Genomic DNA, 17,356 nt, shown 5'->3' on the forward strand with positions numbered 1-17,356 from the left:
GCATGAAAGGTGCGGGGTCAGGGGGGAAGCAAAAGTACTAACAGAATCCTTATGTGACACACAATTGAATGATATCATTATATGATATCTCAAAAAAGGGGTAACAGATTCCCTTTAATTGCTGTATTGTAACATTTTAACAATTTTTTTGTGTTCTAAGGCTAATTATGGCCATTTTGCTAAATAACATAAGGCTTCATAAGGCCTTTAAAAAAAGGATACATAAAAAGTTTTAACTTTCAATTGTTGTTGTCTTTATCAATGATGCACTTACATCACGACATGCTGCCATATGCTTACACATTGATTTAGAAACAGAGAAAAGACATAAGGGGTTGTAATATATATAGTTTCCCAAAGCCCAAAAAGAAACATTTACAACATAGACACAGCATGCTCTTGCCAAGAGGTTTCCCCCTCAGGTGACAAAGTAATTTGTGAAAATATCACGCACTTTGAGCCCAGAGAGCGGTCTACGTTGAGGGTTGATAGGTGGTCTCACCCTACGTACATTGTCTTACCCACGCACAACACCAGCAGAGGAGGAACAATCATGTATACTGGTGAAGTAATGGCGAACGCCACATGATTTAATTACTTCATTTACATTTTGTTCACTCAGCTGAATTGCAGACTGTAGGACCTGCCATTTGGCCCAATGAATGACAAAGGAACACTCCACCAGTCGCCGAGCACGTGATAGGCGCAAGTTACAAATTCAGCGCCGGTGGTCCAGGTTGCGCCGGGGATATGGCCTCATGACATTGCGCGTTAACTGAAATGCCTCATCTGCCACAAGGACATAAGGGACTGATTCTTGAGTGGATCCTGGTAGCTGGCGTGGTGGTGGTAGATCCAACTGGTTGGTGCGTAGCCGCCGACCCATAATGGAAGTATTGAAGACTCTAGAGTCTCCAGTCTTTCCATAGGCCCCAACTTCAACAAATATAAACTTGTATTGAGGGTCTACCAGAGCCAACAATACAACAGAAAAGTATTGTTTCTAATTGAAGAATTGTGAAACAGAGTTCGGCAGCTTACGCACCCGGATATGTTTGCCATCAAGGGCCCCAATACAATTAGGAAAGTGGCATTCCTCCTCAAAGTCCCTTGATATCCTCAACCAGTCTTCCGTCCTGGGCTCGGGCATGACGAGTTAATGTAGTCTTGACCATATTTGACTACATGTCGACCTGACTATGCCAGAAATGGTAGATCTTCCAATGAGAAACTCACGGTGGAGGGCGGCATAAGACAGGCCAGTGGACAGGAAGCTGAAGAACAACAGAAATGGAACATTTTAGAAGGCAAAAATTAACAAAACACCACGTACATACATACCAAACTTGTTAGTGATTCATATCTACTAACGCACATATATTTGGTCGCACAATCACTACGTGATATTCAGTACATATTACACATAACATTCTGGTCTGTAAGTTTATATATATCTGAAATAAGATGAGGGCATTAAACTTAGGACAAAATAAAAAACTTTGGGCAACACATCATAAACATAGAGAATGTGGTTGTGTAGTACATACCGTAATGTGAGCAGAAGTTGCTCCTCTGCAGATATAGCTTTGCGCATCCTTGTGTCCTGAAAGGTTATCCCAGGGCGCACTGTCTCCAAGAGTAGATCAAATGTTGCAAGGCTCATGCGACAGTATTTGTAAAATTTTTCCGGATGATCCCGCAGGGAAGAATAGAGGGGCTGAAAATGACCTCTTGTGAGTCGTTGCCTCAAAAGTGGATGGACCCACATGCGTCTCCTCCTCCGCGGATCCATCACTGGGTATGGCTGGCCAAAGCGCCTGGACAAAACCCAGTTGAAGAGAACACGGTCAGTTGGGGTGAACTGAAGTGTGTCAGACATGTTTGCTAACAACCAGCAAGACACCCACACAAGCACAGCACCAAAATGGGCAGATTGGAGGCTGCCACCTGATGTTGAGGCAATAAATAGGGTTGGTGCTGATGATTTAAATTATGTGCAGGCCTCAAAACCGTTAAATGTCCATTTTGCAAGGTTGCGAGAAAAAAACGGTATACGGATGCCATACGGATGCTTACGAGAAAAATACGTGGCCACACCCTGACAACTGATGACATACGGAGCACTATTTAGGGACCATTTATGCGTATTACGGACGTAAAATACGGTCCGTATTTTTCTACCTTGTGTGTGACTCCAGCCTAACACCAAACCCCCCCAAAAAAGGGCATAAGTAATTAAACTAAAAAATGAAAAAAAAACTATAATTGTGCATAATAACAGTCAGAATCATTAAGTAGTTGCCTTGCTGGATTAAAGAATTTGGGAAGCCTGATACTGGGGGGACCCAAGGTTCATGTTTTGTGTAGGCTCAATCCCCCTCCTTGGTGTGCTCGGAACATGCTCTTGCATCGGCGGCCATGAGTATTGGGAAACTGAATTGACCTCAAATACAGCTGACGTGTCTGTCAGTTTACCGACTGCCGCTTTATTTAAAATCTCAAAAATAATCCTTTCCGCATGCAACCTTTGAGTTTGATCAAGTGTGCGAAGTCTGTCATCGACCATGTGTGCAAACCCGCCAATGGGTGGTTTGTCCTGCAGGATCAAAATTTTCTTAGCCAAATCCACGAAATCAGGTAACGGCGGGGTGGTGGCCTTTCGTTTGCGACTAGATGAGAGTCGCCGAGGTACAGTGGAAGGTCCAGCTGGTTCACTTGCCTCCTCAGTACTGATTGGCGTCCTGTCCTCAGTACTGATTGGCGTCCTAGGGATGTCCTGACTGCCACATGTTATTGGTGACAGATCTTCACTACGATCCTGCAAGAACAGAAAATGCATGTTAAAGCACAGAAAATAAACTTATTTTCTATAAATAGATCACATAGAAAATAATGTGAGGGCAGGACTAGCGCTACAGGATATGAAATGGCATTCACCTTTGTTTAAAAATGGGTGGGACAAAACAATTAAAGGTGTATCTATAATATAATTGGCTAAGCGTCACTCTGTCCGAAGCCTTTATAGACTGCGCAAGCGCAACGCGCCTGCTCAGTCTGGCTCCAGACAGAATGAGGCAGCGCGGCGAGGAGTGTGTATGGCGTCGGAGATGGCGGTACGCATACACACTGCATACCGCTATGTCCAGCGCCATACTTACATACTTACCTGACCGAGAGGAGCGTTGCCGCGGCGCTTCTTTTCGGCCAGACACCGGGGCAGGAGTGCGGCCGGAATCGCGCATGTGCATAGCGCGATCCGGCGCCATTTTACTGAAGACACATTTGCAGTGTGTCTTCAGCAATATGGCGCCAGACAGCGCTATGGGCATGCACGTACTCCAGCGCTAGACTCCTCCCCCGGCCTCCAGCAGAACGTGACAGGCAGCGCTGGAGCACAGGGAAGAAGGGTGAGTATAAATGTTTTTTTTTTTGTATGTGTGTAGTTTAATAGAGTTGAGGGGGACCATACACATCAGGAAATGGGGGGTGAGAGGACTATGCATACCAGGAAATGGGGGGTGAGAGGACTATGCATACCAGTATTGGGGGGTGAGGGGACCACGCAAACCATGAAAGGGGGGTGAGGGGACCAAGCATACCACGAAAAGGGTGTGAGGGGACCACGCATACCACGAAAGGGGGGTGAGGGGACCACGCATACCACGAAAGGGGGGTGAGGGGACCACGCATACCAGGAAAGGAGAGTGAGGGGACCACACATACCAGGAAAGGGGGGTGAGGGGACCATGCATACCACGAAAGGGGGGTGAGGGGACCATGCATACCACAAAAGGAGAATGAGGGGACCACACATACCAGGAAAGGGGGGTGAGGGGACCACACATACTACGAAAGGGGGGTGAGGGGACCACGCATACCACGAAAGGAGGGTGAGGGGACCACGCATACCACGAAAGGAGGGTGAGGGGGCCAAGCATACCACGAAAGGGGGTGTGGGGACCATGCATACCACGAAAGGGGGGTGAGGGGACCATACATATCAGGATAAAGGGGGTGAGGGGACCATGCATACCACGAAAGGAGAGTGAGGGGGCCAAGCATACCAAGAAAGGGGGTGTGGGGACCATGCATACCACGAAAGGGGGGTGAGGGGACCATACATATCAGGATAAGGGGGGTGAGGGGACCATGCATACCACGAAAGGAGGGTGAGGGGACCACACATACCAGGAAAGGGGGGTGAGGGGACCACACATACCACGAAAGGGGGGTGAGGGGACCGCGCATACCAGGAAAGGGGGTGAGGAGACCACGCATACCACGAAAGGGGGGTGAGGGGACCACGCATACCACGAAAGGGGGATGAGGGGACCACGCATACCATGAAAGGGGGGTGAGGGGATCACGCATACCACGAAAGGGGGGTGAGGGGACCACGCATACCATGAAAGGGGGGGTGAGGGGATCACGCATACCACGAAAGGGGGGTGAGGGGACCACGCATACCACGAAAGGGGGGGTGAGGGGACCACACATTCCATGAAAGGGGGGTGTGAGGACCATGCATACCAGGACGGGTGAGGGGACCATGCATACCAGGATAGGGGGGGTGAGGGGACCATGAATACCAGGATTGGGGGGGGTAAGAGAACCATGCATATGAGGATTGGGGGGTGAGGGGACCATGCATATGAGGATTGGGGGGTGAGGGGACCATGCATACCAGGATGAGGAATAGGGTGCCATGCTTATCAGGATTGGGAGGGGGGGGTGAGGGTACCGTACATACCAAAATAGGGATGAAGGTGCCATGCACACCAGGATAGAAGGGGGGCGGCACATACCAGGATGGGAGACCATGTACCACTAAAAATGCCCGCCACCCGGGCGTAGAACGGGTTCGGTTCATAGCATATATATATATATATATATATATATATATATATATATATATATACACATTAACAAGTACACCTGCTTCGAAAAGTAAGGTTTTAATCAATATCTCACTGATCACGAGAACAATTTCCAAAATTTTAACAAGCCTGAGTTTCATACAACAATTTAACCCATAACTAGAGTTGAGCGAAACAGGTCGGTCAGATTCAAAAGTTGCCGACTTTCGCCAATGTCGGGTTTCATGAAACGAAACCCGACCACAGTGTGAAGTCGGCCATGCAGTCGGCGACCCAAGCGCCAAAGTCGGGTTTCACCGAATGCTTGCACGTGACTTTTTTCAGCCAATGAGAGAAGCGGAGCGTAGCTGGAGTGGGAGAGGAGAGATTTTGCCGCCTCTAGGGTTAAAATTCATGCCAGGTGTGTTTACAGTCCTCCACTCACTGCCGACTTTTCTCCCCATTGACTTGCATTGGGTTTCATGTTTCACGACTTTTCCCTATAGTCGGCCGTTTTCGTTCGACTTGACTTTTGAGAAAGTCGGGTTTCATGAAACCCGACTCGACCCTAAAAAAGGCAAAGTCGCTCATCTCTACCCATAACATGAAAGTAAGTTTAGAGGTGCACAGAATACTGGCCTTCTCTTTGCCTCGGCTTTTCAGTAATGCAGTTTGCAACTAATTTATTCAAGGTGAATCAAATTTTGGGGGAAAATTTGTTGAAAGCCAATTTCAAAAGATCCGCACATCTCTACTGTTGACCCTTATTTTTTTTGTAATATGTATATTGTATGTATCTTTGATGCTTATTCTGAAATATTTCATAATTCTAGATTCTACTAATAGCAAACTATTCTAGGTTCAAAGACCAGCCATTTCTTATTGAACACTGGAGTAAAGATTGGGTTGTCCATGGGATTATAGCTTGTTCTTATCTGTAGTGGAAGGGATGAATCATGTACTCATTTCTATTCAACTATGCCATGTACATAGTAATGTTAAATGCAATTTTGAGGAACGCAAAAAATACACTTACATCGGCGACAGGGGAGTCAGGCTGTATCACAGTTTCTTCTTCCTCTGGCTGCGACATAGAACTAGACATCGGTCGTGGTACTTCTTGGTCGCGGGTGAACTCCATCAAGTGGTAGTACCACAACTTTGGTACATAGACGTCTTCGGTACCGGCCCCAGACTGCGTTGACTTTTCAACCTTGTTAAGTTCTTTTTTGTACACAGTCCGTAGGGCCTGAATTTTTTTCTTAACGACTGTCTCATCAACCGTGTCACTGGGATTATGCTGCTTGAATAGTAGCACAAGTTTTTCATAAGCCTCTTTTTTCTTATACTTGTTGCTATAGTCCGCCGATTTGATCTTCCACAGGCATGGCATGGAGCGATACAACTCTATCAACTCGCGAATAAACTCTTGGCTATTGGATGACATCTGAAAAAAAAAAAAAAGGAAATGGTGAGAACGTTACATTACAGGCCGGAAAGGTAAACGCTACAAAATAGCAACAATGGGGGCGCGTCAGGAAAACTAAAATGACTGCCCAGGCCACTGCGTATGGACACAATGTACATATAATATGTAAAAGAGAGTTATAATTGCAGATATATGATCGCATATATATATATATATATAACGGTTCGAGTCTGGTCTGATTTTTCCATGGACACATTGACTTGCATTACTGATTTTAACATAGGAGATGTTACTGATATATTCCGAGAACCACCCGGTCAGGGGAAAAAAAATGGACATGTGAATGGCCCCATAAACTTTCATAAGTACGAGTGCTATCCGTGAAAATCACAGCCAACATTCGTACGCAGAAATTGTACGTCTTAGGTAAAGCAGATATTCCGGAATCTGAAGATGAAAAATCATTTACTTGATCACTCTAAATATTTTTTTGTTTAAATAAACGCTCTTCCTAAGGCCGGGGTCACACTAACCGACGCAAAATACGGTCAGTATTTTACATGCGTAATACGGATGACAGACCCCTAAATAGTGCTCCGTATGTCATCCGTAATCAAGGTGTGGTCGCGTATTTTGCACATGTCAGCATCCGTATGTAATCTGTATGGCATCCGTATGGTGAGATTTTCTCGCAGGCTTGCAAAATAGACATATAATGGAGCCCTATCACAGGGTTTATAACAGAAACCAAAGAATAGATATAGACACATAGAATGCATATATATAGATATTTATATATATATATACATATGTATTCTATGTGTATATATCTATTCTTTCGATTCTTTATTAAACCTGTCAGTGTGAGTTTACTGTATCGCGCACTGAATTGCCAGCTTTGCTAAAAGACACCTGATGCGTGTTTCTCGCAGGTCACATGTGTGGTCCGTGTGTAATCCGTATTTTTTGCGCACCCATAGACTTGCATTGGCGTATTACGGCCGTAGTACGCTGACAATCGCAGCATGCTGCGATTGGCACGTAGCGTAGAATACGGATGAGAAATATACGCCTGGTGCGAGGGACCCCATAGAGAATCATTGGTCCGTGTCTAATGCGTGCTTTTAGCGCCTCTCACTCGGCCGTATTCCTCGCCAGTGTGACCCCGGCCTAAGTGTTTCTATCCCAGTAAGGGCCCTTAGGCTATGTGCACACGGTGCGGATTCTGCTGCAGATCCGCGGCGTTTCAGGCTCTGCGGCACCGCAGCAGATCTAGCTGCGTTGTACAGTACCATTGTTTTCATTGGTAAACTGAAAAACGCTGTGCACAGGCTGCGGATTTTTCCACGGGTTCAAATCCGCAGCATGTCAATTCTTTGTGCGGAATCCGCTGCGGTTTCACACCTTTTCCATTGTAGAGGTGTGAAACCGCAGGGCTAATCCGCAGGTATTTTGACCTGAGAATATACCTGCGGATTTTTCCAAATCCGCACGGAAAAATCTGCAGAACCTAAAACTACGTGTGCACATAGCCTAAGTCGCAGCCAATGTCTGCACAATCCTTAGGAAGTATCTCGGTATGACTTTAGATGTATTTGTTGGGTTTCGTCTGATCCTATGAGAAAGCCTGCAATTCAGGTTTTTCAGACTGCAGAGGTGATCTTTATGCTTATACCATGTATTTCAGGCTCTATTCACATCTGCGGGCTGGTTTGGGCTCTGTTCACACCTGCAGGGTGGTTTGGGCTCTGTTCACATCAGCGGGCTGGTATGGGTTCTGTTCACATCAGCGGGCTGGTATGGGTTCTGTTCACATCAGCGGGCTGGTATGGGTTCTGTTCACATGTACAGGGTGGTTTGGTCTCTGTTCACATCTGCGGGCTGGTATGGGTTCTGTTCACATCTACAGGGTGGTTTGGGCTCTCTGACACTTGCAGGGTGGTTTTGTCTCTGTTCACATCAGCGGGCTGGTATGGGTTCTGTTCACATCTGCAGGGTGGTTTGGTCTCTGTTCACATCTGCAGGGTGGCTTGGGCTCTGTTCACATCAGCGGGCTGGTATGGGTTCTGTTCACATCTGCAGGGTGGTTTGGGCTCTCTGACACTTGGTTTGGGCTCTGCTCACATCTGCAGGGTGGTTTGGTCTCTGTTCACATCTGCAGGGTGGTTTGGGCTCTGCTCACATTAATGGGGTGGTTTGGGCTCTGTTCACGTCTGCGGGGTCGTTTGGGCAGAAAACAATCCAGAGCTGGATCCAATGGTGCTAGATGGGCCCCACTCACTGATAATGTGGTACATCAGGTTCTATCATGGTGTCCATTGTTTTACCATTGTGTGCAGCACGCAGCAATATTATTTTTCATGCAATGTAATGGAGAGTGCGTTTTGAGGCTGTAGTGCAGATGTTAGAGCAGGATTCCGGAGTGACCTGAGCGGCTGCTTCTTTATATATTTCGGATCAGATTGATAACACAAGAACCGGAGATAAAGGTGTAGAATATACAGGAAAAAGGTCAGGAAAGACTGATCAAACCTGTAGGTACGAGTGGGCGGGGCTGTCCGGGTCAGCCAATCAGGTGGTTGCTTACATCGCACGCCTGTGTCTTGCTCGTTGGTAGGGGGAATTTGATTGGGCTACTGCGGACTTGCTGATCTCTGCGCTGGTTTATGTCATGCTCGGGAGTTGGGCGCTGTTTCCGCCTCTGTGCGCCTCCTGCAGCGGAGGAACAATTCCGGTTTAGCTGCGCTCCGTGATTTGTCAGCCGCAGGTGCAGACATGTACACCATACTAGAGTATCGAGGACTACGCGATGAGGCGACTTGTGGATATTGCCGAGCAGAAAGAGGAAAAGCTTCTCACGGTACGTCCCCCGTCAGAAACCATAGGGATACTGTACTTCGGTTACTGCTGTAGTCAGTATTTTATTTGCTTTCAGTATGCTTAAAAAAATATTTCTTGCCCTTATCCAACATGGCGTCCACCGGGTTTCGGGGCTGTGTGCGGTGTTGCAGGAAGTTTCCTATTGCCAGTAGTAAAGATGGCGGTTTTGATTAGCAGTGGCAGAGTAGTGCGCATGCGTAGAGCCGGCTGTGCGCTTCAGGGTCTGGAGCAGGGAGGAAGATGGCGTCCGCCGGTGGAGGAGCGCTCAGTATCCTGGAGTACTTTGGTGGGGAGGATGGGAACCGGTGCGGCTATTGTAAGAGCGAAGCCGGGAACGTCTCCCACGGTGAGGAGCTGAGTGTTGTCAGAGTGCGGGGAGTGAGGTGTCAGGTAAATGACCCCAGGGGCTGACAGCTGCCCATCATCATTACAGCTCGGCTCGTGTGTGGATGCTGCTGGTCACGTGATGGGCGATTCAACTCTCACAACTTTATTATTCCCCAGTAGGATTCAGTGCATGTTCTGTGGCTGCCATGACCGTGTCGTTTCCATAGACTTCCATGGAGGTCGCCTGCTGCTCGTCCCGTCAGCGATGCAGCTGCCATGTTAGGACTGTGGTGGGCAATGACATTAGTTGTTCCGTATCAGCCCACCTTTGAGGCGATATCCCCAACCTACTGCACTCTGTGTATACATACGACCCCTTTATTACACCCCAAAACTAAGACAGACCCTTAAACAAATACAAGCCATGCACTAGACCCCCTAAATAAGATATAAACCCCCAAACAGACCACCCTGAATACAAAAGCAGAAATAGCTGCAGGGACCCTCGACAAGACCTCACATTCAGATTCCCTCCTCTTGCCGACGGCGTCCTGATGGCGATCTCTCCTATGTCTTGGTGATGTACAGGCACCACATGTCTATTATAGAGGACATGTAAGGGTTTGCCAAGAGCCTCTTTCACACCATCCCAAACCCACCTATATGACTAAGGTTTAATTTAGATAAACTGAGTGTTTGACCCACGTAGACATGCTGGCAATCACAAAACGGGTGAGCCACACGCTTATTCATCTGGTGATCATCTTGTCTTTGCTGGCTGCAGAAAGGAAAAAAAAAAAAATCATCGTTCCTGGCAGCACATCATACTGACAATGTGCTGCCGAGAACAGGAGACAGAATGAGGTTAGAGCGAACCTGTCAGCTGTTTTGGCCAATACAAGTTACGTCCGCTGCCTTTCAGGGCGTGTATACAGCATTCTATAATGCTGAATATAAGCTCCCAGACCAATCTGAAAGATTAGAAAAATAAGTTTTATTATACTCACCCGGTGGGGCAGGGGAGGTCCAATGGGTGTCGCAGGTCCGGCGCCACCCATTTTTTTTGCAATGTCGCCCTCCTACTTGCTTCATGGCTTCCGGCATCACGCTCCTGCGCAGGCATACTTCTCTGCCCTGATGAAGGCAACGCAAAGTGCTGCAGTGCGCAGGCGTCGGGAAAGGTCAGAGAGGCCCTGCGCATTGCAGGGCAGAGAAGTACGTCTGCGCAGGAGTGCGATGCTGGGCCTCTCTGACCTTTCCCGGCGCCTGCGCACTGCAGCACTTTGCGCTGCCTGAAAGGCAGTGTCCGTATCTTGGCCAAAACTGATGACAGGTTCCCTTTAAAGCATCACTCCATAGGATTTTTTTTATTGCAGAGCTAGAGTGGTGCTACTAAGGTCACTTGCTCCGGTTAGTCTCGAGCAGGTTGTGACCAGCCGGATCGCTCCAGTGTTTGCTGGGTGATCTGGAAGTCACAACCCAATGTAAGTCTATGAGAGCCAGAACGGGGGTCTCTTAGACTTACAATGAGAGCTTGTGACCATTACCTCTGATTACTGGTCAGTCAGAAGTTGCAGTCACAAGATGGCAGATTGGGACTGTAGTGTCACTTGGAACAGCTGAATATGGCAGCTGGTAGGTATAATACTAGGGGCAGGGAAATTACAGTAATGGCACCACTCCAGTGGTGGAATAAAAAAAAACCCCTGAAGTGGTGCTTTAATAATAATCCTCCTGTTTCCATCAATTTTTGTCAGCTTTAGTAACAGGCTGGAAAACGGTCGTAGATAAACTTGAATATTGTCAATCGGTGCTCAGTACAGGATGAGATCGGCCTTTTTAAATGCAGTGAAAATGGAATCTGTCATTAGATTTGTGCTGCCCGAACCACAGGCAGCGTGAATTAGTCAAGAACCCTTGGGCGAGATTGACAGTTCTTTCCCATTAGATGATTAACAAAGAGAAGAAAGTCATAGGTCACAAACAGGGGATCACCCTAGGCAGGAGCCAACATGAAAATTCAAATTTTATTAGACACCGAACAGACACAAAAGTGTTAAAAACATTAAAATTGTCACACATGTGACATATATACAATACAAAAAGCTCGTAATAGAGCAAACTGCCCACCGCCAAACACTCCACAATGAATAACAATTATAGCCCCAGGTCCATGTAAACAGCATGCAGGAATGTATAGAAATATATAACATCAAATAGAAATATATGACCGTATAAAAGAAAGCAACCCCTGAGTAGTTATAGTGGGTAATGGTTTTATAACCTGAAAAAGAAATAGCACTGATAACAATAGGTCACCACAAGTAAAAATATATATTGCCCATAAAATATCTACATATAATGCATAAATATTAAAGGCAATGTGGTTGAAATAACTTTCTTCAGGAATACAAGTACCCACGCCTCATAGAAAGACATGAAGCATGCAAAAGGCCCACATAGTCTGAGCCCATAGGGAGAAAAGAGGGAGGTCTAGGCTGAAATAGCCTCCTACAAAGATCAGCATAAGGTCATATCAGCCACCTAGAGTGGCGACACGCGTCGGGTCTCTCCATTCTGCCTGGCCTCACTCCACATGGGTTCTGGATATTGCTGATATGAACTTATGCTGATCTTTGTAGGAGGCTATTTCAGCCTAGACCTCCCTCTTTTCTCCCTATGGGCTCAGACTATGTGGGCCTTTTGCATGCTTCATGTCTTTCTATGAGGCGTGGGTACTTGTATTCCTGAAGAAAGTTATTTCAACCACATTGCCTTTAACATTTATGCATTATATGTAGATAAAATATTCTATGGGCAATATATATTTTTTCTTGTGGTGACCTATTGTTATCAGTGCTATTTCTTTTTCAGGTTATAAAACCATTACCCACTATAACTACTCAGGGGTTGCTTTCTATCTTTTATACGGTCATATATTTCTATTTGATGATATATATTTCTATACATTCCTGCATGCTGTTTACATGGACCTGGGGCTATAATTGTTATTCATTGTGGAGTGTTTGGCGGTGGGCAGTTTGCTCTAATACGAGCTTTTTGTATTGTACATGTGTCACGTGTGTGACCATTTTTAAGGTTTTTAACACTTTTGTGTCTAATAAAATTTGAATTTTCATGTTGGCTTCTGCCTAGGGTGATCCCCAGTTTGTGACCTATGACTTCTCTTTGTTAATCCATATACTTTGGTATAGGTCAAGGTTGGGTCCCTTTTGAATAGTTCGGTGGTGCCCCCATATTCTTTCTTGTTCTTTCCCATTTAGTTTACATAGTGATAGAGCTGTTTGGCAACTGGAACAAGGCAGGCGAAGCAAGCCGGTGTCATCTGCGGGCTCGGCAGGTGTCGGTGAATTGTTTCCGGCCTTAGCGATTCGGGGTAAAACATACAGTACCTGGCTGCAATTGTCCAGCCAGACTGAAGCACTTCTCACAGGCGACACAGCTCGCCATATTCCCTGCGCCAGGACACATGATTTATTCATCAAGCGGAAATCAGAATATATAACGGGTTATCCTATTAACCCTAGCTGCTGCACCGCACTACGTTTACCCGGTGTTTTTATCAGATCTACGGCACTGGTAACTTTCCCTGTGCTAGAACACATGGTTCCCTAAACAAGCAGCATACAGTTACTGATGAAGGTCTGTACCCAGACCGAAAAACGTTTAATTGATCGCTGTATACAAAATAAATTGGAACCTTTTTTTCAACACGATACATTTTGAGTGCCAAGGTTTTTTTTTCTACTTGTATTGATATTGGGATGGATACCTTACTTGAGCACCTATTCCGATGACTTCGAGTGCCGTATACAATCCATTGCATGCCAGAAGGGTAGGTAGGCGCCATGCCCAGCATGACAGTAGCCGGAGTATATGGTGTATCTAAACCCCAGTCACAATGAACACATGTAGTTAGTGACTTTTTCACTCCCGAATCATACCTGGTAGATGGTCTTTTCTAACGCATGCCAGCCCTTAGGCTACACACAGTGAGTTTGGCTGTGACACCGGTCACAATACCAAAGTTAGCTAGGCGTCACCAACACATCGCAGCGCAATAGAAGTGAATGGGGAAACATTGTGACAATGAGGCTACTGTGACAAACAAGTCGCAAGAAGTCCAACTGCAACAGTTTTTTGGTACTTGCTGGTTACAATACCCTCTGCGTTGCAAATTTGCTCCCTTCACTTGTATTGCACTGTGACAAAGCAGCAACATCTGGCAAACTTTGGTTGAGACCAAGGAATCGTAGCCTCAGCAAAAAACAAGTTCACTGCTGGTGGCAATGAACCCTGGAGTGTAGCCCACCCCAGTGAATTATTTAGCATTTTCCTTGTATGAAGCTTTTACATAACATTTGGCTCTTGACATTAGACACCTTTACGTGATTTCCAGTTTCAAATCTTGTAAGATTATTTTTTTTTTTACTGTTGGACAAAAGGTATAAACCTAAATCCTATCAGTTTCACTAATGTTTCTTTTTTGCAAAAGAAAAAAAAGAGATCTGCAAAGTTTGCATGAAATTGTGATTTGTTTTTTTTTTTTTGTTGTTGTGGATTTTGTACTGAAAATCTGCAACTAATCCACTGAGCGCACAAAGCGTAAAATCTCTACTAAAACCTGCGGCAAAATCAGGAGATGTGAAATAGGCGAAGATGTACTAATGAAAGGATTTACAAAGCCGAGATGCAGTCATGTGAATAAGCTCATAGGCAAATGTCCGAAGGGAATAAACGCGGATGCAGCTGTGGGAATTGTAAACTCCCGTCATCAGCAGCTGAGGGTGGACTGTGCGGCGCTCCCTGCACTCTTAAGGTACTGTCACACTTATCGCTGGTACATCGCTATGGCGCGGTCAGGATCGCTGGTACATCGCTAAGTGGTCGCTAGTGAGCTGCCACACAGGCAGATCTCACCAGCGACATCGCAGGGGTCGGGAGTCGCTACTTACCTGTCACACTAGGCGATCCTGCGTCCTCCCGCCCGGCTCGTCTCTCCACAGGACGTCTCTCCACAGGACGCGCCGCAGGAAGCTGACGACGAGAAACAGTCCTGGACGTTCTCGCGCGATCAGCGATAACCAGCGGGGGAGCCGGTCGTAGGTAAGTATCAGACACAGCGATGTCGCTAGGAATATCGCTATAACGTCACTAGTTATAGCGATATTGCTGGCGATATCGCTTAGTGTGACAGTACCTTTACTTTTGTGTAGTTTTTGCGCATTCACCAGGCATAAATGGCACCATAGGACAGCTAAAAAGCCAATGTCCATTCATTGAACCCCACCGCTCCTCTCCTAGTGCTGCCCACCCCTGTTGGTCTCCTTGTTCCATTCTTATGGTGAGGATGGACATGTGACCGATGCAGTAGTGGCATTTAGCCCCTCTGTAAGGCCGGGGTCACACATGCAAGGAATACGGACAAGTCTCTCATGTTAATACCCGGCATTCGGATCAGCATGTGGCCGCATAGCAATACATGGAGCCGCACGCTCCGCTCCCGAGTGCCGGCGGCAGCGCTGGGTATTAAGATGCGATACTCGGCCGTATTCCTCGCATGTGTGATCCCGGCCTTAGTGTGGTTGATCATGCGATCTCCTAAATTTGGTGCCACACCCATTTCACATTAAATAGGTTCAGGAATATTTTTTTTTTTCCTGTTATAGGTTTACAGACATATAAAAAATAAGGCAAGGTGCACACTATCAACATTCAAGGTCCGAGTACGGACTGCAGTGTTTGGACCGGCCTCGGGTCTCCTGAGCCTCATAGCCATTTGTGAGGCTGTCCGGTTCGGGTCAGAAGCATTTGCAGTCAGCACTTGTTTGGGAATGTCGTGTGTGGAGAACACACAAATACTTACCCTCCCCAAGTCCCCTGCTGCAGCTCCACCGCCGCTCTGTTTTTTGTTGACAGGCTGCAGTGGTGAGAGAGGCAGTGCTGGGCCTGTAGAGCCTGAATAACAGGGTGTTAATTTCCTAAATCCGCATCTCTAAAATAAAAAATATATATATATCATTCTCGGACAACCCCTCTAAAAGGATTTTCCAGTTTCAGAAAATTTGTGTGCTTTACTCATGCTTCCCTGGTCCAGCGCTGAGTCATCGCCACTTCTTCCTGGTTTCTGTTAATGGCTTCAGCACTGACGTCACATCGTGTTGACTGCAAGAGCCAGTCAGAGACTCAGAGCTCATTGATTGGCTGCAGGACACCGAGAGCAGTGCCCTAGACTCAGTGCTGGACCTGGGGAGGGCAATTAGAGGTTTTTTTTTTTTTTTTTTTAACAAACTGCTGCTGGGGGATGGGATTTCTGAAACTGGAAAACCCTTTTCTGCTAAATTACACCCTTTCATAGTCACACCCTTTAGTGAGGATCTAAAAGTATTTAAAATTGTGTATGAATAATGTATTCCTCCTTTAGCTTATTTGCAGAAAATCAGCATAGTGCGGTGTTCCATGGTCTTATATATGTAAATATGGGACACTATTGGTGCATGAAGTCAATAATTTTCTTTTCTTCTTTTTCTAGGCATGTGGGCGCATTCTCTGACTGTTCAGGATTACCAAAATCTGATAGACCGAGGCTGGAGACGGTAAGAGCAGGCCGCGTGTGAGGCCGCTCCTGAAGGTCGTTACTCAATGCACGCTTCCTGGATAGTTATTTTGTCTTATTTGTTTTATGTCACTATCGCTTTGTCTCAGGCGGTCTGTCCTTCCCACCCCGCCCTATTTCCTGTATTTGTGTACTCTCTTATCTTTCCTATCTGACACATGTCCTTTCCCTTCTGGATAATTAATTCATGGCTGATGTTCATTGTCTGACCGTGTGCCGCAAATGTAGAGCAAACATCAAAAGATAATGCGAGACCCAAATATCACATAAACAAGCTATGTGGACATGAAATGTTGTCATTTAGGGGTTTTTAAGTGTTTGCTAGGTTGTATTTTTGGATACCTACACATAATAAACTTTTTAATTTAAATGGTCTCTGTTTCAATTACTTTTATATATATATATATATATATATATATATATATATATATATATATATATATATATATATATAGTGAATTACGGTAACAGTGCAAGCGAATATAAGAAACGTTATACTTAATACATGTTATCAGAGAACTCTGCTTCTTTCTCCATTTATGAGCCACTCCCCCGCCCCCCCCATCCACTCTGAAAAGCAGCTAAATTATTTTTACCGAAAACAAAACAGGCTGCCAGCTTACTGAAGGATCAGATCACAGCTGCTTCTCATAGTCTACGGAAAGGCGAGGGTGGAGAATGAAAATGACGGACACATAGACCGTCTGCAGCTCTTTATTAAGTGTTTCACTCATTCCAGTGCTGGATTCCCAGCTGCACAGCTCATTACTTCTATATAATGTCCTTCATGCTGCTGCAACTGTTTCTGTCTGTGTGCTACAAAGAGACAGTGCAGGAATGCCTTATATCTCTGTGTATGAGAGACATCATTGCAGCTAGTCTCCATTCATTGGCACAGAGACAGTTTAAAAGAACATTCTCATGTTTAACTTGAAAATGAGCACATTTTCAATTTTCTTATTTCTTAAGGGCCTGTCACACTAAGAGATATCGCTATAACTTGTGACGTTATAGCGATATTCCTAGCGATATCGCTGTGTCTGATACCTACAACCCGCTCCCCCGCTGGTTATCGCTGATCGCGTGAGAACAGGCTGGACTGTTTCTCGTCGTCAGCTTCCTGCGGCGCTTCCTGCTGTGACGACGAGCGACGCGTGGAGCCGGGCGGGAGGACGTCAGGATCGCCTCGTGTGACAGGTAAGTAGTGACCCCCGTCTCCAGCGATGT

The 17,356-nt window shown here is 46.1% G+C and overlaps 2 protein-coding genes across 12 annotated transcripts in view; one reads left to right on the forward strand and one right to left on the reverse strand.

The window, feature by feature from the left end:
- Positions 1-208: 208 nt before the first annotated feature.
- LOC141049807 (uncharacterized) lies at positions 209-8,994 on the reverse strand. 4 transcript variants are annotated; one of them, XM_073546609.1, is made up of 4 exons: positions 8,873-8,994; positions 5,893-6,303; positions 1,548-2,818; positions 209-1,274 (listed from the first exon to the last, which is right to left on the reverse strand). In XM_073546609.1, the coding sequence occupies exons 2-3, from the start codon at positions 6,301-6,303 to the stop codon at positions 2,312-2,314; spliced, it is 918 nt and encodes a 305-aa protein (XP_073402710.1). In that variant the 5' UTR covers positions 8,873-8,994; the 3' UTR covers positions 209-1,274; positions 1,548-2,311. The 4 variants fall into 4 exon arrangements, with proteins under 4 accessions (XP_073402710.1, XP_073402708.1, XP_073402709.1 ...); XM_073546607.1 differs by having other exon boundaries at positions 8,818-8,944; XM_073546608.1 differs by lacking the exon at positions 8,873-8,994 and adding an exon at positions 8,015-8,867.
- Positions 8,995-9,010: 16 nt separating this feature from the next.
- ATE1 (arginyltransferase 1) overlaps positions 9,011-17,356 on the forward strand; it is a 154,048-nt gene continuing 145,702 nt past the window's right edge. For 3 of the 8 annotated variants that reach the window (XM_073546597.1, XM_073546599.1, XM_073546605.1), the window contains exons 1-2: positions 9,011-9,145; positions 16,046-16,109. In XM_073546597.1, coding sequence (XP_073402698.1) covers positions 9,061-9,145; positions 16,046-16,109 — 149 coding nt within the window. In that variant the 5' untranslated portion in view covers positions 9,011-9,060. Of the gene's footprint in view, positions 9,146-9,352; positions 9,556-16,045; positions 16,110-17,356 lie in introns of those variants that run through there. The other 5 variants (XM_073546604.1, XM_073546598.1, XM_073546601.1 and 2 more) reach the window with 3 other exon arrangements.

Source organism: Dendrobates tinctorius, unplaced genomic scaffold (assembly GCF_039654945.1).
Source record: "Dendrobates tinctorius isolate UK_male_01 unplaced genomic scaffold, ASM3965494v1 ptg000149l, whole genome shotgun sequence".
Lineage (NCBI taxonomy): Eukaryota > Metazoa > Chordata > Amphibia > Anura > Dendrobatidae > Dendrobates > Dendrobates tinctorius.